Source organism: Anomaloglossus baeobatrachus, chromosome 6 (assembly GCF_048569485.1).
Source record: "Anomaloglossus baeobatrachus isolate aAnoBae1 chromosome 6, aAnoBae1.hap1, whole genome shotgun sequence".
NCBI classification, from domain to species: domain Eukaryota; kingdom Metazoa; phylum Chordata; class Amphibia; order Anura; family Aromobatidae; genus Anomaloglossus; species Anomaloglossus baeobatrachus.
In genome coordinates, this window is record NC_134358.1 from 178,196,178 (window position 1) to 178,222,993 (window position 26,816).

The 26,816-nt window shown below is 45.6% G+C and overlaps 1 protein-coding gene across 7 annotated transcripts in view; it reads left to right on the forward strand.

Annotated features, from left to right (window-relative positions):
• Positions 1–26,816, forward strand: part of PTPRM (protein tyrosine phosphatase receptor type M) — a 993,494-nt gene that overhangs the window by 756,812 nt on the left and 209,866 nt on the right. For 4 of the 7 annotated variants that reach the window (XM_075314524.1, XM_075314526.1, XM_075314528.1 and 1 more), the window contains 3 exons: positions 8,888–9,039; positions 13,611–13,685; positions 17,873–17,899. In XM_075314524.1, coding sequence (XP_075170639.1) covers positions 8,888–9,039; positions 13,611–13,685; positions 17,873–17,899 — 254 coding nt within the window. The remainder of the gene's footprint in view (positions 1–8,887; positions 9,040–13,610; positions 13,686–17,872; positions 17,900–26,816) is intronic. The other 3 variants (XM_075314525.1, XM_075314527.1, XM_075314531.1) reach the window with 1 other exon arrangement.

The window sequence follows — 26,816 nt, forward strand, 5'->3', positions numbered from 1 at the left end:
TACCCCCGTCAACAGGCCGTGTTCCTGTCCCAGGTGAGCTCCTCAAGTCTCCATTGGACTCACCTGGTTATTGAAAGCACACGTGCGTGGGCACCTCTGTGCTACCCTCGTGCCATATTCTCGTGACTTCCACTGGCACACGTGCGTGGGCACCTCTGTGCTTCCCCGTGCAACAGGTACACCGAGCCGTGAGATCTGTGCCATACAACCCTCAGGGGTTAGGGCAGATCGGTGTACATAGATCGTCTGTGACATTCCAGACGATCGCTAGCAGCAACCCGCTCACTCTTCACCCACCATAGCGGCGGTCCCTTACACCGCATAGTGGACCTTGACCGGCAGAAGCAGTCCATTTCCCATCTTGGCACGCTTCCCCGGGTCCCCCTCGTAACATTACGGTCGCGCCAAAGGTCTGGCTATGGCTGAAGAGCAGCAGCAGTTGCTGCGTTATGTGCAGCAGTTGGAGTCACGATTGGCAGCAGTGGAGCAGTCTTCCTCCGATAAGACTACTCTGACGACAGTCGCCACCCAGGTGGCTACCCAGGCTGTGCTATTGGGCGGAAGGTCTCCTCGCCTTGCGCTTCCAGAGCGCTTTAGCGGCAACAGCTCTGAGTGCCGTGGGTTTATAAACCAGGTTACCACCTACTTAGAGCTGTCCGCGACTCTTTACGCTACCGAGAAGGCGAAGGTAGCCTTCGTCCAGTCCCTGCTCACAGGGAGAGCGCTGAAGTGGTCCACGCCGTTGTGGGAGCGCGGAGATCGTGTGGTGAATAACTTAGCAGCTTATCTTGGGGCCATGAGAATGGTGTTCCTCGGGCCTCAAGTCACCCACGATTCCGCGCTGCGCCTCCTACGACTTCGGCAAGGGTCTGCTTCAGTCGGGGACTTTGCTGTACACTTTAGGACACTGGCCGCAGAGCTGGACTGGCCGGATAAGGTCCTTGTCCCTGTGTTTTGGGAGGGCCTGGCAGGGTTTGTCAAAGACGCACTGGCCACACGTGAGGTGCCTGCCACTTTAGAGTCCTTGATTCAGGTTGCCTCTCGCATAGACATCCGCCAGGCGGAGCGAAGGCTCGAGGTCTCTTCAGCACCCACGTCTTCTCGGCCTAAAAAGCGTCTGACTCCCGTCTTCCATCAGACAGGTCCCCCAGCCAGTCCTGTAGGCGACTCCGTGGAGTCAATGGAAGTGTCCAAGGTGGTCTCCTCTGCCCCAGGTTCTCGGTCTTGTGTCATCTGCTTTTCCTGTGGGCAGAGGGGACACATAGCTACCCTATGTCCCAAACCGTCGGGAAAAGACAGCGTCTAGTTTCTATCAGAGGGGGGACTCTAGACGCTACTTCTCCCTCTAGGTTGACTATCAGCGCCCAGTTGCAGTTCGGCACTACTCTCTTCTCTGCCCTGGCTTGCTTGGACTCAGGCGCTGAAGGCAATTTCATCTCGACCTCCCTGGCAACCCGATACTCAGTTCCCCTGGTTCTGTTGCCCAAGCCACTCAGGGTCCGGGTAGTCGACGGTTCCATACTACTCGATCCTATCACCCAGATCACCATCCCTCTCAGGATGGATGTACCACCGGGACACCATGAGCAGGTGTCCTTCCTGGTGCTTCCAGGGGGGACGGATGAGATCCTACTGGGTCTTCCCTGGTTGAGACAGCATGCTCCTATACTCAACTGGGCAACAGGGGAGATCTCATCCTGGGCAGGATCCTGTAGAGAGCACCTAGTGACTACCGAACCACCCGCTACCATTAGGTCGGTTGGGTCCTCAGGGAATACTGAGGGGCCGGGTTTACCAACACCTTATGAGGCCTACATGGATGTCTTTTCCAAAAGGGCCGCAGATACTCTTCCTCCCCACCGGCCATATGATTGCCGAATAGACCTGAAGCCAGGCTCCGAGCCCCCTAGGGGCAGAGTGTATCCACTCTCTGCTCCAGAGACGGAGGCTATGTCCAAATATATTCAGGACAGCCTGGCGAAGGGGTTCATTCGCAAGTCTATTTCACCGGCTGGTGCAGGGTTCTTTTTTGTGCAGAAGAAGGAAGGGGATCTGCGCCCCTGTATCGATTACAGGGGATTAAATGCAATCACAATCAAGAACAAATACCCTTTGCCCCTCATTACTGAGCTATTTGATCGATTCCGCAGGGCAAAGGTCTTCACAAAGCTGGATCTACGCGGGGCGTATAATCTAGTGCGAGTCCGAAAGGGCGATGAGTGGAAGACCGCCTTTAACACCAGGGACGGTCACTACGAGTATCTAGTAATGCCCTTCGGACTCTGCAATGCCCCCGCCGTATTTCAAGACTTTGTGAATGACATTTTCCGGGATTTGTATCTTTCCGTGGTTGCATACCTGGATGACATTCTTATCTTCTCCCCCGATCTTACCACCCATCGGAGGGATGTCATCCGAGTACTTAAGAGGCTCCGCACCCATTCGTTATATGCTAAGCTGGAAAAGTGCGTTTTTGAACAGGAATCCTTGCCGTTCCTGGGGTACATAGTGTCCAGTCAGGGGTTAGCAATGGATCCGGGGAAGTTGGAGACAGTGATGAACTGGCCTGAGCCCCGCTCGCTGAAGGCGATCCAGCGATTCTTGGGGTTTATCAATTATTATCGCCAGTTCATTCCCAACTTCTCGACGGTGGCAGCACCCATCATTGCCCTTACCCGCAAGGGCGCTAATCCCAAAGCATGGACACGGGAAACGGTAGAGGCATTTCACACTCTCAAAACTTACTTCTCCAGAGCTCCCATCCTTCATCGTCCAGACATCTCCAAACCCTTCCTACTGGAGGTAGACGCCTCTTCGGTCGGTGCAGGTGCAGTCCTGTACCAGAAAAACGAACGAGGAAGGAAACATCCGTGTTTCTTTTTCTCCAAGACCTTTTCTCCGGCCGAGAGGAACTACTCCATAGGGGATAGGGAGTTACTGGCGATGAAACTAGCATTACAGGAATGGCGGCATCTCCTGGAGGGTGCGAAGCATCCATTTGAGGTTTTTTCTGACCACAAAAACCTCACATACCTCCAGACAGCACAACGCCTGAACCCAAGGCAGGCCCGTTGGTCTTTATTCTTCTCCCGGTTCCGCTTTATTATCCGCCACCTGGCCGGTGAGAAGAACGTACGGGCCGATGCCTTGTCACGTTGTATGGTTGTGTTGGAGGAGGACGAGGAGGAGCCTCGTCTTATACTACCTCCGGACAGCTTGAGGATGGTCACTCCCACTTCTTTGGACCAGGTGCCACCTGGCAAAACCCTCGTTCCCCCTGAACTACGGAACGAGGTGCTATCGTGGGCCCATGCCTCCAAGGTCGGGGGTCACTTCGGGGTCAAAAGGACCAGAGACCTGGTGACCAGGCATTATTGGTGGCCGAGACTACCCCAGGACATACAGGAATATGTGGGAGCCTGTATGTCGTGTGCTCGGAATAAGCCGTCCCGGCAGAGACCGGCAGGTCTTCTTCACCCACTGCCAGTGCCGGATCGTCCCTGGGAAGTGGTAGGGATGGACTTCCTGGGAGATCTGCCCAAGTCAGCAGGGCACAGGGTCGTATGGGTCATCACGGACCACTTCTCTAAAATGGTCCACTTGGTGCCTCTCCCACGACTCCCGACGTCACGTGCTCTCGCCACCTTGTTCATTCGGCATGTATTTAGGTTGCATGGCATGCCTGACAAGGTGGTGAGCGACCGGAGTCCCCAGTTCGCGTCTCGCTTCTGGAGAGAGCTCTGTAAGCTCCTGCAGATAGAGCTGAACATCTCCTCCGCATACCATCCCGAGACCAATGGACTAGTGGAGAGGACTAATCAGACCTTGGTAACTTACCTCCGCCATTTTATATCCGCGCACCACGACAACTGGGCTAACCTCCTTCCTTGGGCCGAATTTGCCATTAACAATTCGGTCCATGAATCCTCTGGCCAGACTCCGTTCCTACTCAATAACGGACAACATCCCAGAATCCCGGTTCCGATGCCCATTACGTCACCCGATACTAGAGTGGAGGATTGGGCGACCAAGGCCCGGGAGATCTGGGATGACACCCAAGAGGCTCTTAAAAGGGCCAAAGACCGGATGGTGACAACGGCTGATGTTCGCCGCCGCCCTGCACCATCCTTCGCCCCTGATGACCTAGTATGGCTGTCCTCTAAGAATGTTAACCTACGGGTACAGGCAGCCAAATTCGCCCCTAGGTATCTGGGTCCGTTTAAAGTACTACAGCAGGTAAACCCAGTGGCATATCGACTCCAGCTCCCTCCAAACTGGGCTATAGCCAACACCTTTCACGTGTCCCTCCTGAAACCCGTACGACTTAATAAATTCTCGGGGTCCCTGCCGGCTCAAACCGACTCCCCGTCCGACGACCCTGAGGTGGCAAAACTTGTGGAAACAAAAGTCATACAGGGCAAGAGGTACTACCTCGTGGAGTGGGCCGGCCGTGGTCCGGAGCATAGATCCTGGGAGTTGGAGGATCATATCCGCGCCCCGGGTTTGATAGCGGCCTTCGAGCACGGACGGGGGGGGGGGCCTAGACGGGGGGGTAATGTTACATCTCGTGGCTCTCCTCAGGCAAGGACTGAGGCAGTCTCCCATTCCTTGCCTGCCACGAGCACTCCTGCTCAGCAGCGCCGAAGGTCTGCCAGACTGCGCAGTGTGCAGGAGATGCCTTCTCAGAGAGGCAGCAGAAGGGTGACACCTAGTGGTTCTCCTGTTACAAGGAGTGAAGCGGTCTCCCATTCCTGGCCTGCCGCAGACTCTCCTGCTCAGCGGCCCCGAAGGTCTGCGAGGCTGCGCAATGTGCAGAGGTTTACTGCTCAGGGAAGCAGTGAGATTCCCGTTATCTCTGCACATTGTGAGACCGAGGATCCCGCCTCTATTTCCCAGAGGCAGGAGGGTGAGCATGTGCAATGCGTGGTGGGTCCTGATTCGCTCACTGACGTCACACGGCTTGATGACAAGGCTGGTGACGTGGTGAATCCTGACTGGCCAGGCTGGGACGTCGTGGACCCTGATTGGGTCAAGTCCGTCATCTCCGCCTCGCGCCCGCCCTCGGGTGGAGCTGCACCTCCTTAAAAGCTCCCCCTGCCATCATGGCGGCGCGTGACCGTCCTTCTATGTTTGGATGTCTGGCAGCGTGCTGCCACGCCACTGCTCAGGCATTACTGTCTCTTGTGGGCTTGGCCCTTGCTGCTCCGGCAGTACCTCGTTTGCAGGCCGTGTTCCTGCCTTGCTGCTCCGGCAGTACCCCCGTCAACAGGCCGTGTTCCTGTCCCAGGTGAGCTCCTCAAGTCTCCATTGGACTCACCTGGTTATTGAAAGCACACGTGCGTGGGCACCTCTGTGCTACCCTCGTGCCATATTCTCGTGACTTCCACTGGCACACGTGCGTGGGCACCTCTGTGCTTCCCCGTGCAACAGGTACACCGAGCCGTGAGATCTGTGCCATACAACCCTCAGGGGTTAGGGCAGATCGGTGTACATAGATCGTCTGTGACATTCCAGACGATCGCTAGCAGCAACCCGCTCACTCTTCACCCACCATAGCGGCGGTCCCTTACACCGCACAGTGGACCTTGACCGGCAGAAGCAGTCCATTTCCCATCTTGGCACGCTTCCCCGGGTCCCCCTCGTAACAGTAACCCCCTGAGAACTTGATCCAAGATATTTCTTTGTTATATTCTCGCTTGCCATATTGACAATCGGGAAATTTACCCCGTATATTTATGAAGACATTTGAAAATTAACTCACATGGGATTTATCCTCAATTTCAGAGTTTATTTTTAATTTAAAGCCACTAAAAAAGAATATGAGTAAACTGTGATTTTCTCAAGGCTAATTCGAGAATAACCTTTTGTTTCCTAACTGTGGCGTGCGGGGTGAAAGGACTGGACTAGTTATCATTAACAAAGCACATTGATAACATAATTCTGTTCTGAACACTTCAGGAAGACATGCCTCATCCATATGTATTTTTCTGTAAATTGTTGCAGATCTTCAGTGCATAACCCACATAGAAAATCCACGACCATTGCACAATGCCTGAGCGCGGTTTTCCAGTTATCTAATGAAGAGATTCTTTCTACATACATGCTATGCACTTCAATTCCAATATGACTGTTTATTGGTATTTTGAAAAATAATAGGAAATGTAAAGAAATAATAAGATATTTCAGTAATAAAGGCTACATGCACAGTATGACTCTGATTCGCACTGCTTAGCATAGAGGAATAATGCTAGAAATACAGAATGAATGGAACATGATTGACAGAAAAATAATACAAAAATATGTGCCACAAAGAAAAGCTACTTACAAAGTCAATTTAGATATGGTCCGTATACCTAAAATATCAGTGAACATCGAGGCATTCTGTTCCAGAGATGAGGAACATGAACAATGCAGATAAATTGCTTTGCTTTGATAAGTCATAACTGGATTATCTATACATTTCAGTGATAATGCTAGTTGAGATTAAATCTGGATAGAAAGTATATGAGAGAACAAAGCAGCCTTGCACAATGTGCAGCCTTATAAAACACATTTGTATTATGGCACTTCTTAATAAGTTCATTCTTCATGTAAATCAATTAGCCCCAGACTATTCCTGCAGCTGCATTGAAGTCATTTCAATACATGCGATATTCAGATCTGGAGGGGAAATTGTTCTCAGAAAACCAAAGCGAGAACAGCAAAAGTGATCACTCCGAGAGAACTTCATTAGACCACCGCGCATGGGCAAGTGTGATGAATATCTACAGAGTGTAATAACGTGTAAATATAATATGTCATATAGGGTGTTTTATATACAATATATATATATATATATATATATATATATATATATATATATATATATATATATATATATATATGCAAAAAGGAGGGGAGCCAGCACTGCCTATGAGTGGCATGCAACAATGAGAAAGTAAAGAGTGTAAAATTCACAAATTCATTCCTACTGTGACAGTTCAATGAGATTTTTGGCAAATAATTGATCAATGATTTGAGCCCCCCTGCCCCGTCACGGCAAATCTCTATAAGGGGGGTCCCTACACTATATTTATAATTTATATAGGTACCCTAAGGTCTCGTGTAATGCGCAGGACCGTATAAGAACATCACCTACCTGAGAAGTGTCAGAACCGCTCCCATGCTGCAAGGGCTGACAACTGCGAGTAAAAAAGGGGCAGTCCAGGTGCCAGCGTGTGTGGCAGAACCACACACACCAGCACAAAGTCAGAACTTGCCCCCACAGTGCCAGACCAGCAAACATGGATGAAGGGAGGAACAGCCCCAGGCTTGATGGTCTGGCACTGGTCTATTACCGCAGTTCATCAACTTGTTTATATTGTATATATCTACATACTTAGGTACACGCACACACATACACACACGCACATATATGTATATATATATATATATATATATATACAGTATATATATATATATTGAAAATGGTGGTACAAGAGATAGGGGAATTAGAGCAGGCGCGCTATACTTCCACAATGCTTCTGCGGCAGATCATTCTTCTCCCTTGGCCACTCATTAACCTTATCCATATGCACTGCTTTCCCCACCCACCAGTGTCTGTGATTGGTTGCAGTCAATAACCATGGGTTTCCCCAGCCTGAGAAAACCAGCTCACAGCTGTAGGGCTTTGTCTTGGCTGGGTATCAAATTGAAGGGGCACCACACACTGTTTTTTTTTTCTTTTAACTATTTAAAAAAATAATTAAAGAAAAAAAAAAATCCGCATGCGGTTCCTTTTATTTTGATACACAGCATAGATAAGTGCACGGCTTGGGGCTTCAGCCTGTAGCCTTATGCTTTATCTGTGCTGGGTATCATAATATGGGGGGACCCTACGACAATTTTTTAATTTATTTATTTAGTTTTACAGCACAATATAGACTCGCAGACGGTCTGTGATTGGTTCAAGTCAGACGCTGTCACACAAGCCTAAGGGCGCATCTGACTGCAACTAATCACAGATGCTGGTGGGTGTGGAAAGTAGTACACATGGATGAGGCTAATGAGCAGCCCCAGAAGTAGAATGAGAATCCGTGGGAGCAGTTACAGCCTCGCCGTAGATTCTGTAAGTATAGCCCACTTGCTGTATTGTTTTTTCTTTATTTTTCTTTATTAACCGAGTGCATCAATACCTAGATTTCCTTGAGAGCGCCGGACCCAGCACTGTGGTACTTTGGAAGCCATGCGGTACTGTGTTCTCCCATCACTATTAGCAAAATCAATCAGGAAGGGCTAAAAACGCAGGACAAAAAACACTCAAAGAATTCACATGCTGCTTCTGTTTTCTGCACCCAAAACTGCAAGGTAAAAAGAAGCAAGGTGCGCACAGCATGTCTGAATTCTCATGGACTTTGCTGGGAGAAGGAAAGACATGCAGTTTTGGGCAACAAACTGCACCAAAACATGTGGTAAAAACTCAGCAAAAAATGCAGCGTGCGCACAGGGCCTTACTGTGCTCTATATTCTTTCAGCTTTCCTAGTAGCCAATCTGCAATGTTGTGTTTTTTTCTATTTTGGCTTGTAGGAGAGCGGACGTGTCTCTCTATTACAAATAACGCAGATTTGATTCTTACCCCGTGGCATGTATTTGACAACGTCAAGTACACATTTCAGTATAATGACACATCTGGACTAAGAAATGTACTGTACTCCTGCATCGCTTTATGTAATGTGGCTCAGCAGAGGAGTGAATAACATATTCTGAACTGCAATAAATAATGTAAATCTGGAGACCCCTGTTATCATGTACCATTACTACATGTAGCGCACTGTTTCTCCACCACCGCACCTCTTACGCCGTGTTACTAAGCTTCAGTGAAAGTGTGTTATTGATATTATTTTGCAGGAAACTGGCAAAGAAACGGAAGGAGACCCTGAGCAACACTCGTCAGGAGATGACAGTGATGGTGAATTCAATGGATAAAAGCTACACCGAGCAAGGCACTAACTGTGATGAAGCGTTCTCTTTTATGGATACTCACAATCTAAATGGCAGATGTAAGTTGTAAATGATTTTGCTCCAGCACTCTGTTTTATTTTTTTACTAATGCACGGAGGGGGAAGCAATTGAAGTGAACATGAGTGACTTTTAAGACATTTTTCCACCTCATTAACCAATCAATTTAATGGACAAAATAGTCATTTATGGAAAATCTGCTTCCCTCATGCTGTGTCTTAAATCACTTTGCGTTTTGAACAGTCGCTGATGCATTCAGGATTTTCTCTAAATAATCATAACAAGTTAGAAAGTGTATTGCCGGAGCTGTAGGCGCTTCCTTTACCGTACAGGCGCATTATGCTCATTGTGACTATTTAGAACTATATTGGAAATTGGGCTTTTACAGAAAGCAATGTGACATTTTTGACTGTGCTAGCCTGCCAGTCTCCAAACGTGTCATCTAACCATAGTGCCGTCCGATAACATTGCAGTAAAGCGGCACTAATCCTCGTGTCACATAGTGGAGGCGTGAAAATCAAATATTCAGGCCGCAGTAAATAAAGTGTCGTCCCCTCATCACTTCTACATGAATACATTTTTTAGGCATTCTCAATAACCAGACTGAAGGGAATTTCTGTAGAATATCTCCAGAGACCCTGTGAATGATTTTAATCTTCCACGTGTCATAAAGAGGTATGATTAATCTGCCACACCACACTGACAGTAATGGGTAGGGGGTTTATTCAGGAGATACATGGCTTACTTACGCCCCTGTTAGACCATCACCAATTTTTTATGAATACCTTTCTGGGAAAAAAAGCTATTACAAGCAGGGGAGCAGGGTTGGCTTTGGACAAAGTGGGACCCTGAGAAAAATATTAAAGTGGGGTCCTAAAAGCTCACATATTGCACCATCATACGCAACCATTCACGTTACATTTACAAGCGCTGAGTTCAGAGCGTTAAAGTAGCGCGATCGACAATATTGAAGTTTTTCTGATTTTCCAGTCCTCTTTACATACGTTGACGCAGAATCATGAGCACAAAACGATCACTAGTAGATTATTCTGTCCCCATATTATCATGTATCATGTAATCTGCAGCACATCTGCTGTTTGTATGGGGCATGTGCTGCTGAGAACAATAACATTATGTGAGTGCGGCTGTAGAGTGTGCTCTCAATCAAGATATGACAGTGCTCAGCATACAAATTGAGGGGCTGTAATGCTGCACTGAGCTGTTGATGACTCCAAAAGTATACCAAAGCCCTCTCATTTGCATAGAAAATAAATAGTTTTTCTTTTGCTAACTAAATAACTAAAACCTATACCACTAGTATGATCTTTTAGGGGTTATGTTCCCTACATACCTGTGTAAGTGGTTTGGTTAGTGTTTTGAGGGTGACAGACTCAAAAATCATGAAAAATTTACATCTCTACACTTAACTTGCCAAGAAGTATTGAATTATGTCCTAGCATAAATTACAATGTGACACAGTGTAGTAGTAGTAGTAGTAATAATAATAATAATAATAATAATAATAATAAAAAAATGTATTTATATTCCGCAGCACTTTGCAATTCAAGGAGCACCAATATTTTCAAAATGTCATTAATATTTTTGTACAAAGTAAGCCAGCTAATAGATAGTATAAACCTAGACTTGAAAAAGCAACAAATTTATCAAACAGCCTGAGCCACTTTGATATATTTTTCACATTTAGACTGGCTAGTTCAAGTTGACTGTATCTAAGCGTAGATCAGCATATTCTTTTCTTAAAGGGAATCTGTCAGCAGGTTTTTGAGGACAGCATGAGGTAGGGGTTAAAACACAGTGATGCATCTTTTATCAAGCTGCCTGTTTAAGCTGATTATTTTAGCATGAGGAGTTTATCATTGCTGGGACTAAGGGTACCTTCACACTTTAGCGATGCAGCAGCAATCCGACCAGCGATCTGACCTGGTCAGGATCGCTGCTGCATCGCTACATGGTCGCTGGTGAGCTGTCAAACAGGCAGATCTCACCAGTGACCAGCCCCCAGCCAGCAGCGACGTGCAAGCGACGCTGCGCTTGCACGGAGCCGGCGTCTGGAAGCTGCGGACACTGGTAACTAAGGTAAACATCGGGTATGGTTACCCGATGTTTACATTAGTTTCCAGCGCACACCGCTTAGCTGTGTGTACAGGGAGCAGGGAGCCGCGCACACTGAGCGCTGGCTCCTTGCTCTCCTAGCTACAGTACACATCGGGTTAATTAACCCGATGTGTAATGCAGCTACATGTGCAGAGAGCAGGGAGCCGCGCACACTGCTTAGCGCTGGCTCCTTGCTCTCCTAGTTACAGTACACATCGGGTTAATTAACCCGATGTGTACAGCAGCTACATGTGCAGCGAGCCGGAGCCGGCAGCACAGGCAGCGTCAGAGCGGCGGAGGCTGGTAACTAAGGTAAATATCGGGTAACCACCTTGGTTACCCGATGTTTATCTTGGTTACAGCTTACCGCAGCTGCCAGACGCCGGCTCCTGCTCCCTGCTCGCTTCATTTGTCGCTCTCTCGCTGTCACACACAGCGATCTGTGTGTCACAGTGGGAGAGTGCCTTTGAAGAAAACGAACCAGGGCTGTGTGTAACGAGCAGCGATCTCGCAGCAGGGGCCAGATCGCTGCTCAGTGTCACACACAGCGAGATCGCTAATGAGGTCACTGCTGCGTCACAAAAAGCGTGACTCAGCAGCGATCTCGGCAGCGAGCTCGCTGTGTGTGAAGCACCCCTTAGCAGGGAGTGCCTGGTAGTCCGACACCCCTCTCTTCTGATAAGCAGCTCACTGTCTATTGACATTATACATAGAGAGCCTGGTATGGGTGTGGTTAGCTTTTTCAACTCTGCTGCATGAAAAATCTAAAACCTCTGGTTGTGTCAGAATGACTGCACCAAACACATTAAGTGATACATCATTGGATTCAGTGTCTCTTTGCCTATATTATGCTGCTTTCACATGAGGTAGCAAAAACCTGATGACATTCCTTTTAAATAAAATCACTAGTTACATACTAATGATAGATACTCCTCAAACCTCAGTCTTCATTCAACACATAGTCTAGTTTATACCACATCTTCATAATTATTTGGTTTAGATTTTTATTAATAACTTACCTCTTCTGCAACTGACTTCACAACATCTAGAAAGTTATTAGCATGCCTATTATTAAGGAAGACTTATTACCAGGCCTTAAATGCTTAGTAATTTATTATTCCCGCTGCTAAGTATTCATGTTTTCTTTGCTTTTAAATTCACTATATAGTTTTAGGGAGTTAAAGGGAACCTGTCACCAGTTTTTTTTGCCCTGTAAGCTGCTGCCACCACCAGTGGGCTCTTATATACAGCATTCTAACATGCTGAATATAAGACCCCAGACCGTTGTGTAGAACATAAAAAACACTTTATAATACTCACCTAAACCATCGCTGCGGCTCGAATGGGCGTCTTCTTCCTCTGGTGCCGGTACCCGCCTTTTTCGGCCATCTTCATCCTCCTTCTGAAGCTGCGGTGCATGACGCGTCTACGTCATGCACACTCGCCACTCCCGCACATGTGCACTACAATACTTTGATCTGCCCTGCTCACGGCAGATTAAAGTGCGCCTGCGCAGGACCTGAATGCCGGCGAGTGTGTATGACGTCAGACGCATCATGCACGGCGGCTTCAGAAGATGGAGGACGAAGATGGCCGAAAGAGGGGGCGCCGGCACGGGAGAACGGAGACGCCCATCTGACCCACATCCACTGCAGCAACCGATTTAGGTGAGTATTATAAAGTGTTTTTTTTGTTTTACACAGTGGTCTGGGCTCTTATATACAGCATGTTAGAATGCTGTATATAAGAACCCAGTGGTGGTGGCCCCACTTATATGCCAAAAAAAACTGGTGGCAGGTTCCCTTTAAGCCTTTTCATTTAGTGATCTCTCCCAATGCAACGTAGCTCACCGGATTTACTGGGATCTTGTCTTTATTCTGCTCTATTGCCCTGTCGGCACTGCGCCCTTGGTAAAGACAATGAAAATTAATACTAAATAAAAAGAACAGTATCTCTGCATCTTTAAGTCAAATATGAAAAAAAAACCAAAAACATACAGAACACCCAGGAGCAGTGTGAATAAAATATGATGAAGAACCTGCCCACTTGTGACATGAGGTAGTCCTAATGAATCAAGAAAATCTTATTGCAACACCCTCCTCATTAGGACCAGAGTTGTTGATAAACTTGAGGTCATATTGTTTTGACTCAGATTTAGTATATGCACAATTCAGTAAATCACCCCAAGAAAAATTGTGCTCTAACAGTAAAGAATCCTTTCCCATTAGCTGTTTGAATCTCCTTTCTTCCACCTGTAGCACGTGCCCCCTGGTCCTTTGTCTAGTCTTTAGAAGTAATAATCAATGTTGTCTTATTTTTTATACACTTTTACTTTAATACGCTGTTAAGGTGAATGGACTATGACTTTTATATAAGTTATGGTTGTAGCAGGTGCAGAATTATCACATTTGACAGTATTTTATGGTTTGATGGTGATGACAGATGACTTTTACTACCGCTCATTGTGTATAATTTATACATGTGTCTTTATCTACAGCTGTGTCCTCGCCTTCATCATTCACAATGAAAACAAACACACTAAGTACAACTGTGCCTAATTCTTACTACCCAGGTAAGCCACCGAGTGTGCCTCTATAACAGCGAGCCGTGAGCTCTGTGGGACCTGTGGGCACTATGTCCGCTCTACAGAGATTATTATTTCACTCTAGTTTTCTAGTGCGTTAATTAAGTGACAATACCGTCAGGATAGATTTATCTCTCTCCTCCCTATCAACAGTTTGGAAGAACTTTATATAGTAAAGTATATTTTTATGGCAATAGTGTGTTGTAATATTCTGTTCCTAAACAGGCAGACTTTTTTGTTTACTGAGCGATTTGTATACAAAAATATTTTATATTTCACTTCACTGTTTCTGATGTTGTGTAGGCCAAAAACACATTACTAAAAAAAACAAAGCACATTACTATAATCTATTATACACACTTAACAATGATAAAATGGCTCTACATGAGCATAAAAGTGGGTTTCAAATAAAATGAACTCAAGGCTTACCAATGAGATCTAATGGACAGACAGGGGTCACCGTGTGCTCTGTTGTGCACCATTTTCTGCATATAGACCTACTGGAGGTAGACATCCAAATGTAGTCAACTACAACAGAAATCATGGTGACGCCGTCTGCACTATTATAGATAATGGCTCCATCGGGGCATACGTCCAAACCCTGTTTTGCGGGATGTTCGGACATAAGCCCTGATGGGAACACTGAACGTGGAGAAGAACACCGTGTGAAAGCCGCCTATTAAGCTGGGTTCACACATAGCGACAGCAACAGCGACAAAGACATCGCTGTTACGTCACCATTTTCTGTGACGCAGCAGCGACCTTGTAGGTCGCTGTTATGATCGCTGCTTAGCTGTCAAACACAGCAGACGCAGCAGCGATCATAACGACACGCGTCGCTGTGGAAGCGATGCTGCGATTGGTAACTAAGGTAAATATCGTGTAACCAACCAAAGTGCTTCTCTGGTTACCTGATATTTACCTTGGTTACAAGCGCACACCGCTTAGCGCTGGCTCCCTGCACTCATAGCCACAGTACACATCGGGTTAATAAGCAAACCTTTGCTTATTTCCCGATGTGTACTCTGGCTGTGTGCAGGGAGCAGGGAGCCAGGACTGGCAGCGTGAGAGCGGCGGACGCTGTAACTAAAGTAAATATCGGGTAAACAAGGAAAGGGCTTCCCTTGGTTACCCGATGTTTACCATGGTTACAGCTTACCGCAGGCTGCCAGAAGCCATCTGCTGCTCCCTGCTCGCTTCAGTTCGTCGCTCTCTCGCTGTCACACACAGCGATGTGTGCTTCACAGCGGGAGAGCGATGAGCAAAAAATAAAGCAGGACATTCAGCAACGAGCGGCGACCTCACAGCAGGGGCCAGCTCGTTGCTGGATGTCACACACAGCGACAGCGACGGGACGTTGCTGCTACGTCACAGAAAATGGTGACATAGCAGCGACGTCGTTGTCGCCGTCGCTGTGTGTGACACCACCTTTAGCCATATTTATTTCTTTTCTATGTGTTTTGATTGTTACTTTTCTTTGTATTTACTTTTGTATTTGTCTATTTTGCCTGTTATTTTAATGGATAACACACTGAAAAGGACATAAAATTAAAAAAAAACTCACAGAAAAAAGTCAACATATTTACCAACACCAGGACACAATGCTAGTGGCTAATTCACATATTTCTGCAAATCGATCTGCTCTCTAACCACAATGCATGGCCTGACCGTGGCTCTCCTGACTTGAGCTTCACAGCCCCATAGCAGTATATGAACCTGTAAATGCCTGCAGACAAGACCTGTATAGGGGCCACTTAGTGAGTTGATACACACGGCACTTCTGGGGTGGTGCTCAAGTAGGTTTAGGTTCCAAACCTTCTCAAATAGATGTAGAAACTTGCCACTCAACATGAATGTGAATAGTTGTCTTTTATTGAGAAGAACTTGTAGGACCAGCACAAGCACAGATGTTTCGGTTAAAGACCTTCATCAGTGTGCGTGCAGGGGGTCCTCAGAAGGTATAGCAACTTGGCAACTGGCATAGTCAGGTATGACGCAGTGTTCACCACTGTCTATGTGGCATTGCCAAGTTGCTTTACGTTCCGAGGACCCCCTGCATGCACACTGATGCAGGTCTTTAACCAAACCGTCTGTGCTTGTGCTGGTCCTACAAGATCTTCTCAATAAAAGACCACTATTCACATTCATCTTGAGTGCCAAGTTTCTACATCTACTGTATAGGGGCCAGTCACACAGGTATGTGTAGTGCACAATGTCTGGTTTACAGCCTATTGGTGACGCCCCAGCCATTCTATTAGGCGGACTGCCTAGTACTATTGTTTATAAGTGCACCAATAAGGACAGACACCCCACTTTCCTAAACCAACACAAAAGGGCTCAGATGCACCCTGAAAAAGATGAAAAAATGTGCAACAAAAAAGATTTTTAAAAAAATGCATGATGTATTATTGGTCAATACATCCAGGGCCCTTATAGTCTTACAATAAAATTAAAAAACTCACTGAAAATTATATAAAATTCCAAAAATATCACTGCAAAAAAGCAGCCATATTTACCAAGATCAGCCCACCACATTAAAAGGGTTGTTCTCCAATAAAGTACATTTTAAGTACTAGATCTTGAAATAAAAATTATTTCCACAATTGGATGTTCTTGTACAGAGATAATCTTATATGTGCCCCTGCTATATACTGTGTACTGTTTAATGGATGTGTCTGACCACACAGGGACATGGTGATGATACCACATCTCCTGGGCTGGGGAGGACACAGAGTATAAAGACATAATGCACGGGATCACAGCTGATTCTCATTATGAGGCAAAATATTGTCTCTAAACAGGCAGAGAAATATTTTACCTCACAGATAGCAGCAACTGTGAACCTATGCTGTTTTGTCTGTATACTCTCTTATTACTTCCTCCCTGGCCCAGGAGATGTGGTATGATTAGACCATGTCCCTGTACGGTCAGACACAGCCATTACACAGTAGATAGCAGGGGCACATTTATAAGATTATCTCAGCACAGGAACATTTTTTAACACATCCAATTGAGGAAATTATTAAGATTCCGAGATCTATTGCTTAAAATCAACTATGGTCATAAGAGAACCCCATTAATGCACTACAGCATGCAGCAGACCCTCATGATACAAACTGAAGGTCCAAAATACTGATGACACAACCACTCCCACACCCATCATTCATGGAGTGGACGGCTGCCTAGTATTATAATGCACTCGGATATAGCCTATATAGGGCGCCAGTCACAGAGGGTAGTGCACAATGTCTGGTGTACAGCCTATTGGTGATGCCCATATTATTAGAATAGGCAAATATGTGCACCCCACAAGGACAGACAATGCTCAGCAATCTAAACAAATGCATTACACGGAAAAGCCTTTAACTACTGTAACATTTTGCCATTTTTACTATTTTCTTGCTTTTATAGCCGCGACTGAAGCCAATGTGCAATCGTAACATTTTTATATCTGAAATAATGAAGGGAACTAATTCCAAATCCTGTGGTTTATCTGTTATGGACGTATTCATTTATTTTCTATGTTTTTTATTACATTTATTTGTATTTACTTCTACTCATATGTGGCTATTGTGCCTGTTATTCTGAAGCCGTATGGATCCCTTTCTTCTAATAATTTCTCCTGTAATAATGTAGGTTACTTTAATATTTAATACGTGCATCCCATAAAGGCTCCCATGTAACCCTGTTTATTTTCGCAGGTATTGATTTCCTCTTCGGGGCTCTCTTACAGTACATGACGTTCAGTATATTTTATGACAGCGTTTCGATTTAATAAGCCGGATCATTGTAGGAGCAGCCATTTCTGGGAATAGCATCACTTGACCTTGTCACACCCGGAATTTTTAGTGAGTAAAGTTCCCTGAAGCACTTAAGACGAGGTCCGAAGTGTCAGTGACGCGTCCTGAGGAAACTGCTCCTATAATGTCATGCCTTATTAACAGTATACACCCTTCATGGAAGTAGCGGTAGAATCTCCCATATTTGCTATGTCTGTTTAACCTAACGTGAAAATGAATTTTCTCTATTGCAATACAGCCATCTATATTAACGTGAATGTATTGGGAGTACCAGCCTTTGTGTCAATTATTTTCTATTTTCTTCTTCTCTCTCCTTGTGTTCTCTCTTTCTTTTCTTCCCCCGTTCTTCTTGGCCCCGCTTGTGGTACATGGCAGACCCATTTGTGCCAACTGCAATTTTAGGTGAGATCATTTCCCTTCATAAAAGTTATCTGTACAAATGACTAGGATAGACAGTGGTAGCGGAAGAGACTTTCCCATGCGTCCTGTGTTTGGCTCTTCACAAAGCAGTGACTGTAGTGATTCTTACACATGCAAAATGCTGAAAATGTTATGAAGAAAAGTATTTTTTTGCTTATTAAATGGTGCTATTAAATTGTTTTCTATATGTGGGGGTCATACCGCCCCATCACATGGCAATCTTATACTACAACTTTTTTTTTTTTTTTTTTTTTTGTGGGACACTATTTTTTCCACTGTGACTGCTTGTCGGAGATGAATACCTTCTAAAATTTAACCTGTAACAGAGGAGGTCAGCACGTCGCCGTTTTGGCCATACCGGACTACAGCGCCCATCAACCTATCGGGCAAAAAAGGTGGCGTTTAATGGGCACTGTAGTCCAGTACTTGCTGGGACGTGAAATGCTGGCTCCCCCTGATGTGCAATATTTGTCTGGAAATGCCTCTGTCTTTTCTTCCTTGAACCTGGATAGCACAGTACCAGTACTTAGTTGGTTTATTTTGTATATCCACAGCTTCCGGTCATAAATTGTAGAATATGTGCTTTTCTCTTCATTGACAACACTTCTCTTTGTTTATATGTAACGATTTTATACATGAGATCAAAGCTTAAAATAAACCATTCAATCAACAGATGGCAATATCCAGAAAGCTTTCATTTGTAAAGTATCAGTGCAAATTTCATCAGGCGGCAGATCAATATGACTTTTCCTTATTTATACATGTCAGGACTCAGCGAGTCGTCTCCCCTTACGTGGTTCTTATTATTTCATTGGGCTCGGACCTGGGGTCAGATATTCATTCGACATCCCTATTCTGTAGACACAGATTCATTTACCAGATTGATTTGCTGTCCTGCCTTTCCTACCATCAGGCAATTTGGAAATTGTAGACATTTGGAAAGATCATCTAATCAAAAAGTCTTATAAAGGAATAAGTCTACGGGGAAACATAACATAAGATTTACACTGTTTTCTGCTATGAAGTGACCTCTTTCTGGGATATTGGCCTTTTACAATCATGACCTGTGATACCCGTGAGTAGGCTTTATCCCCTGTGGTAGGCCCCAATTTATAATTAATATTTTAGGTTAGTTACTGTGATGTACTTTAATATATAAGTATTTTTCAGTCATATCATTCATAAATTGAGGGTTTTCTTTACGTTTTCAAGTAAAATGTATATAATAGCCAGAATCAACGTGGAGAAAAATATATGTATGTATATATATATATATATATATATATATATATATACATATATATATATATACACAGTGTACAGTAACTTGTCTCTTTCAAGATGAAAGGCTGTAGAAAAGTAAAAACATGTCTCATGTCACTAAAGGCAAGTCCCATGTCAACCCATTAGACAAGGGCTGAGAAAGAGATACCATTGATGCCCACTCCAATACCCATTTCAGTGAAGCCAATGCCAAAGATGCCAGATATTAGTATTTTATTTAATCATTATGACTGATCTTGAGTAAGGATTCTCAATACTGGAATCCATTATGGCCTCATTGTAGCTCTAAATAGTAGCATAAAAATAGTACATAGTAATTGGCAATTATATGTCAAAGGGTTTCTTGGGACCTACAAAACTGGCCCATACCTGGTTTTGTACTTTAAAGGCCCAGTCACACACAACGACTTACCAGCGATCCCGAAAACAATGCGACCTGATAGGGATCGCAGGTAAGTTGCTGGGAGGTCGCAGGTGAGATGTCACACAGTCAGATCTTACCAGCGATGCAGGAACAATACAGGTCGCAGTAGCGACCTGTATAACGATCTCAGCAGTCACTGTGACCCTGTCACACAGTGTCAAACACAGTGATGTGTCCTGCCCAGCAGGACATCGCCTTTGAAGAAAATGACCTGGACCATTCAGCAACGACTAGAGATCTCACAGCAGGGGCCTGATTGCTGGTAAGTGTCACACATAACGAGATCGCTAACGGGATCGCTACTGCGTCACCAAAACGGTGACTCAGCTGCGATCTCGCTAGCGATCTCGTTATGTGTGACAGTACCTTTAGTGTTAGCTGATCCCAATATTACAACTATAAACACCTCAGTCCCATCCAAGTGTTGTAATACCAGTCTCTGAAGGGCATGTGGACCCCTGTGGCTCCTTGCATGAATTAATTAGTGGGGCTGTTGACATCTGCAAACCTTATTATGGATGGACTGTTTAAGGAGAGAACATCAATTTTGTAATCAAGTACAACCCCTTTTAGAGCTTCTAAGTTACTATAGTACTCTAGGAGAGAGTCTCATCCCTTTTGTTATTGGGTGGCTAGAACCTTTATAGAACCACATGTTGGAAATCTCAGGCTTCCAGACATTTTGTACAGAGGAATTGCACAGAACAATTTTCACAAATAAAGCATCACAAAGACATGATGAGAGGGCATGACCCCTTATCTTTGTTCTTACGTGGGGGTTTTAAACCCATTTCCAGACTTCTCTTATCTCAAGACTCTTCTGGTGAGTAAAGGACTCGTTACACATAGCGACGTACCAGCGATCCCACCAGCGATTTTACCTGGCAGGGATCGCTGGAACGTCACTACATGGTCGCTGTTGAGCTGTCAATCAGGCAGATCTCCACAGCGACCAGCCATCAGCCACCAGCGACCCGTGTAACGATGGCTCCCTGCACACTCAGAACCGGCACTCGTTGGTCTTCCGCCGTCAAACACGCCAATGTGTGCTGCTCAGTGGGAGACCAACGAGCAAAAAATGGTCCTGATCGTTGTGTCACGATGAGCGACCTCGCAGCAGGGACCAACTCGCTGCTGCTTCTCACACACAGAGATATCGCTAGCGAGGTTGCTGATACATCACAAAACCTGTGACATTTCAGCGATCTCGCTAGCGATCTCGCTATGTGTGAAGGGGGCTGTAGAGGGCAGATCATTTATTCTTGGTCCTTCGTTCAAGGAGAAGGTAAAGTTTATTTACACTGCAAGATTATTGTAAACAATTAATCCTAAGAATGCGCATTTTGTGATAATTGATGAGTCCATACAAGCTGCCAATCACTCATTGAAGAAGTAGAACACCTAAAGGGAATCCATCTCCAGGTTTTTGCCACCTAATCTGAGAGCAGAATAATGTAGAGAAAGATATCCTGATTCCAGCGGTGTGTCACTTACTGGGTTGCTTTTTTGATAAAATCACTGTTTAAACATGCTCTTTGGCAGAATTCACACGTGTGTATTATTCATTCCATGCTCCGGTCTGGTTCCATATATGCCTATGGGACTGTAAGTTCAGATCAGGAGAACCTGTTGGGCCGGGAATTGCAGCCTGAGCATGACCTGTGTAATATGGACTTGTCAATTGGGCCTTACATTTAGGGTTTAAAAATGTATCTTTGCATTCCTGAGCTGTGTATCATTGAACATGGATAACGATATTATAGCGCACCGTTTTCTTAGTGTTAGGGCTCTTTTACACTTGCACATTTTTTGTCACAATCAACAATATTGCACCTTGACTTGCTTAGTTCCGTTCACACCAGCATGTGATGAGCGATCGCTAGTGTTTCAATATGTTCTCTTACAATTTCATTATTGTCAGCAGCACATCCCTGTTTATATGGGGTCGTGTGCCCCCCAAAAATGATGATTTTAGTATCTGCCTAAAACAGCAATGAGAGCACAAATCAGCATTTCCTCCCTTGTTGCTTGATCGGTGGACATATTTACACAGCCAATGGTCATGAATGAACGTTTTTATGCCTGACCATTGATGAAAGGGCTTTTACCCACTCAGTTTATTTCAAGGCCATAACACTTGTCCTTGAGGTTTTACACATTCTCTCTATCCATAGCACAAATCATACAAAAATGATAAAGAGTCGGACACTATCACCAGAACCCACACAGGACTGATCCGGACTTTTTGTCACATTTGTCTTTGGCGAGCAGTTTTATCTCGCAGATATATGTCCCTTGAGGGAAGAAATACAGAGTTTGGGTGAATAAATCTGTGTGATTTAATTGCAGGATTATACTAAGCCTATTAAATAAAATCTTAGATTTTATTTTGTCATTCCCTTATCTCTGTCCAACACTTATGACATTGAAAGTATGATTATGACGGGTATTAAATTCATGGAAAGGGTGAACAATAGATTTTTACTGTGCATGGCACACGCTTTTGTGTTTTATTGTCCACACAGTGACTGATGTGCCAATGTTCTGTTGTTTTACCCTGTAAGTAATCAATCAAATTTCAGGAAGAGGCCTCCTGCGCTGAAGACAAGATACAAAAAGCAATTATTTTTATCTATTTTTTTTATTTTTTAGAAGTTGTAAGTTGGCTACTTTAGAGCCAGGATTGACATGACATATCATTGGATTACATAAAATCACTCGCCCACTAACAGGTCTGCAATTATAACCGCAGCATTTCCAAGAGGGACCTCCGGCCACAGCAAAATCCACAGTCACATTTACAATCGCAAAGTATGGGAGGGGGCACATTATCCCTTTACATCTACATCCACAGCATAAATTGACATGTTGTGAATCTCAGACCTGCAGCTCCTGTCAATTTCTGCTACAAATGTCTTTTGCAGGTCGTGCATGAGATTCCTGAATCTCATACTATGCTGGCTATGTAAATCGCAGCGGATTTTAGAAGAAAATCTGTTGTATTTTTGCACTGTGGAAACTTAGGTACATACCCGCGATCCGGACATGCTGCACCCTGGGCGCAGCATGTATTCTCCTTCTTCTGCAGGAGACCGCAGCTGCCAGTGCCTATGATCAGGGTTTGGGCCACTGTGGACTTTCTCTCTATTCTCTCTGCGGAGAACCCTTGCGGCTCCGCAGCATAAATTGACATGATGCGACTCGGGAAGCCTCACCGCATGTCAGTTTACACTGTGGGAAAAACAAGCACAATGGACATGGGATTTCTTCTTTCATTTTGGAAGCAGTGAAAACACGCTGCGTCCGAAACGCTGTGAACCCTGATCGTGGGCATGCAGCCTAAGGTCAGGCTTTGCACACTACGACATCGCAGGTGCGATGTTGGTGGGGTCAAATTGAAAGTGACGCACATCCAGCATCGCATGCGACATCGCAGTGTGTGAAGCCTAGATGATACGATTAACGAGCGCAAAAGCGTCGTAATCGTATCATCGGTGCAGCGTCGGCGTAATCCATAATTACGCTGACGCGACGGTCCGATGTTGTTCCTCGCTACTGCGGAAGCACACATCGCTGTGTGTGAAGTCGCAGGAGTGAGGAACATCTCCTACCGGTGTCACCTCGGCTTCCGTAGGATATGCGGAAGGAAGGAGCTGGGCGGGATGTTTACATCCTGCTCATCTCCGCCCCTCCGCTCCTATTGTCCGCCTGCCGTGTGACGTCGCAGTGACGCCGCACGACCCGCCCCCTTCATAAGGAGGCGGGTCGCCGGCCAGAGCGACGGTCGCAGGGCAGAAGAGTGCATGTGAAGCCGGCGTAGCGATAATTTTCGCTACGCCAGCTTTCACAAGATATTGTACCTGCGACGGGGGCGGGGACTATCGCGTGCGACATCGCAGCATCGGCTTGCGATGTCGCAACGTGCAAAGCCCGCCTTAGAGGGGACAATGCATAAACCGTAACCTCTGTTCTATTAATTCAAGGGAAGTTTAGCAGTGAAATCTACAGGGATCAGACATTTATTACACATTGCAGAAATTAGTTATGGCAAAACCCTTTAAGGGTATATTCACACGTTGCATTTTTCCAGTATTTTTCTGCATGTTTTACTGTATCAGCAAACTGAATTTCTGAAATCTCATTCATGCACATCGCTTATTTCTGCCTTGTAGATTTGAGGCAGTTTTTTTTTACCCATGAGTAGGAGCAAATCACATGAAAAATGTGCTTATTTTGTGCAAGGCTTCTCCTACCAACATTCCAGTATTTGCAGCAGATTTGCTGCAAATACTGAATGTGTGTACATAACTGTAAGGCTATGGGCCCATAATGAGCATTTGGTGAGTTTTGATGCTGCAGAATTTCTGCACCTATTATGTAAATTGGTCACTTCCAATTTTTCATTGCATTTTTGTATGTGCTTTATTACATGTATTTTTATCATGTTTTTGATATTTCCAGGCATTTGGCTTTGAAAAAACTTTATTGATCTACTTAAGTGCCGATTACATGTATTCTGATGCATTTTTGCAGCGGAAACACACTAAAAATGCAGGAATATTTTTTACCTGGATTTTCTGCATTTATTCCAAGACTTTGGGGAAAATCTGCACATAAAACTCTGCATAACCGCAAGAGAAAGTGACATGTTCTGGATTTGAAACACGCACCACAGGTCCGTTTACACTGAATAATAAAGAAGCACAGGGGCAGGAGATTTCCATCCACTTGCTGGAACTGTAAAACACTGTCTTTTTGACAGAGTGAAAATACTCAACATCAAAAACTCATCGTGGGCACACAGCCTAAGGCCTCCAACACACATTCGTTATAACCACGTCCATGTAAAACAGGCCATTTTTCGTGTCTGTTTTCCGTTTTTAGGTCCATTTTTATGGTATGTGTGGCCTGCGTGTGTATCCCGTATGCTAGCCGTATGTGTGTGTAGAATGTCGTGTGTGCGTGAGTGAAATAACTGACATGTGTGTGTGTTGCCCGTGTGAAATGTTCCGTAAGTGTGTGATGGACAATGTCGTTGATACATGTCGGCTGACAGCAGACAGAGTTGCGCGATGAGAATGAACTCGGGTGAACTTCAGCCGACTTCATTGTCATGCCACGGCTCTGTCTGTGTGCCGTGTACTGATTAGCGGTCACTCATGCAGGATTCACCGGTGACCGCTAATCCCCCGAGTGACTGAAGTGAGCAGCCCTCTCTCATACTTACCGTTCCCTGATCTCCGGCGCGGCGCTGCACGGCTGTTATAAAAACTCCGCCGGTTTTTCCTGTTTTGAAAAAGCCGGCCGCTCATTAAACAATCTCGTATTCCCTGCTTTACCCGCCCACAGGCGCCTGTGATTGGTTGCAGTCACACACGCCCACCACGCTGAGTGACAGCTGTGTCACTGCACCCAATCACAGCAGCCGGTGGGCATGTCTATACTGTGCAGTAAACTAAATAAATAAATAATTTAAAAAAACGGCGTGCGGTCCCCCCCCCATTTTAATACCAGCCAGATAAAGCCATACGGCTGAAGGCTGGTATTCTCAGGATGGGGAGCCCCACGTTATGGGGAGCCCCCCAGCCTAACAATATCAGTCAGCAGCCGCCCAGAATTGCCGCACACATTATATGCGACAGTTCTGGGACTGTACCCGGCTCTTCCCGATTTGCCCTGGTACGTTGGCAATTGGGGTAATAAGGAGTTAATGGCAGCCCATAGCTGCCACTAAATCCTAGATTAATCATGTCAGGCGTCTCCCCGAGATACCTTCCATGATTAATCTGTAAGTTACAGTAAATAAACACACACACCAGAAAAAAATCATTTATTTGCAATAAAAACAGTAACAAATACCCTCGTTCACCACTTTATTCAGCCCGAAAAACCCCTCCATGTGCGGCGTAATCCACGGAGGTCCAGCGTCGCATCCACCTCTGCTACATGAAGGTGACAGGAGCTGCAGCAGACACCGCCGCTCCTGTCAGCTCCACGAAGCTACTGAAAAGAGCCGCGATCAGCTCAGCTGTCACTGAGGTAACTCGCGGCCACCGCTGGATCCTCCAACTGTGACAGCAAGTCGCCAGAGTGACAGCGATGTAGTAACAGGTGACTTTCTGTCACAGTTGGAGGATCCAGCGGTGGCCGCGAGTTACCTCAGTGACAGCTGAGCTGATCGCGGCTCTCTTCAGTAGCTTCGTGGAGCTGACAGGAGCGGCGGTGTCTGCTGAAGCTCCTGTCACCTTCATGTAGCAGAGGTGGATGCGACGCTGGACCTCTGTGGATTACGCCGGGCATGGAGGGGTTTTTCGGGCTGAATAAAGTGGTGAACGAGGGTATTTGTTAGTGTTTTTTATTGCAAATAAAGGATTTTTTCTGGTGTGTGTGTTTATTTGCTGTAACTTACAGATTAATCATGGAAGGTATCTCGGGGAGATGCCTGACATGATAAATCTAGGATTTAGTGGCAGCTATGGGCTGCCATTAACTCCTTATTACCCTGATTGCCAACGCACCAGGGCAAATCTGGAAGAGCCGGGTACAGTCCCAGAACTGTCGCATATAATGTATGCGGCAATTCTGGGCGGCTGCTGACTGATATTGTTAGGCTGGGGGGCTCCCCATAACGTGGGGCTCCCCATCCTGAGAATACCAGCCTTCAGCTGTATGGCTTTATCTGGCTGGTATTAAAATGGGGGGGGGACCGCACGCCGTTTTTTTAAATTATTTATTTATTTAGTTTACTGCACAGTATAGACATGCCCACCGGCTGCTGTGATTGGGTGCAGTGACACAGCTGTCACTCAGCGTGGTGGGCGTGTGTGACTGCAACCAATCACAGGCGCCTGTGGGCGGGTAAAGCAGGAAATACGAGATTGTTTAATAAGCGGCCTGCTTTTTCAAAATAGTAAAAGCCGCCGGAGTTTTTATAACAGCCGTGCCGCTCCGGAGATCGGGGAACGGTAAGTATGAGAGAGGGTGGGAAATGACCTACGGACTGAGAGAGGGACAGACAAGACAGAGAGACCGACACAGAAATAAAGAAAATGACCGACATCACATGAAAAAAGCACAAAACGTACACGGAGCAAACAGAGATGCGTCCGTGTCACTCGGGCATGCGCACAGACCCATTGACTTTCATTGGGTCCATGCGTGCGTGTTGCGTGCTGAAAACGGACATGCTTC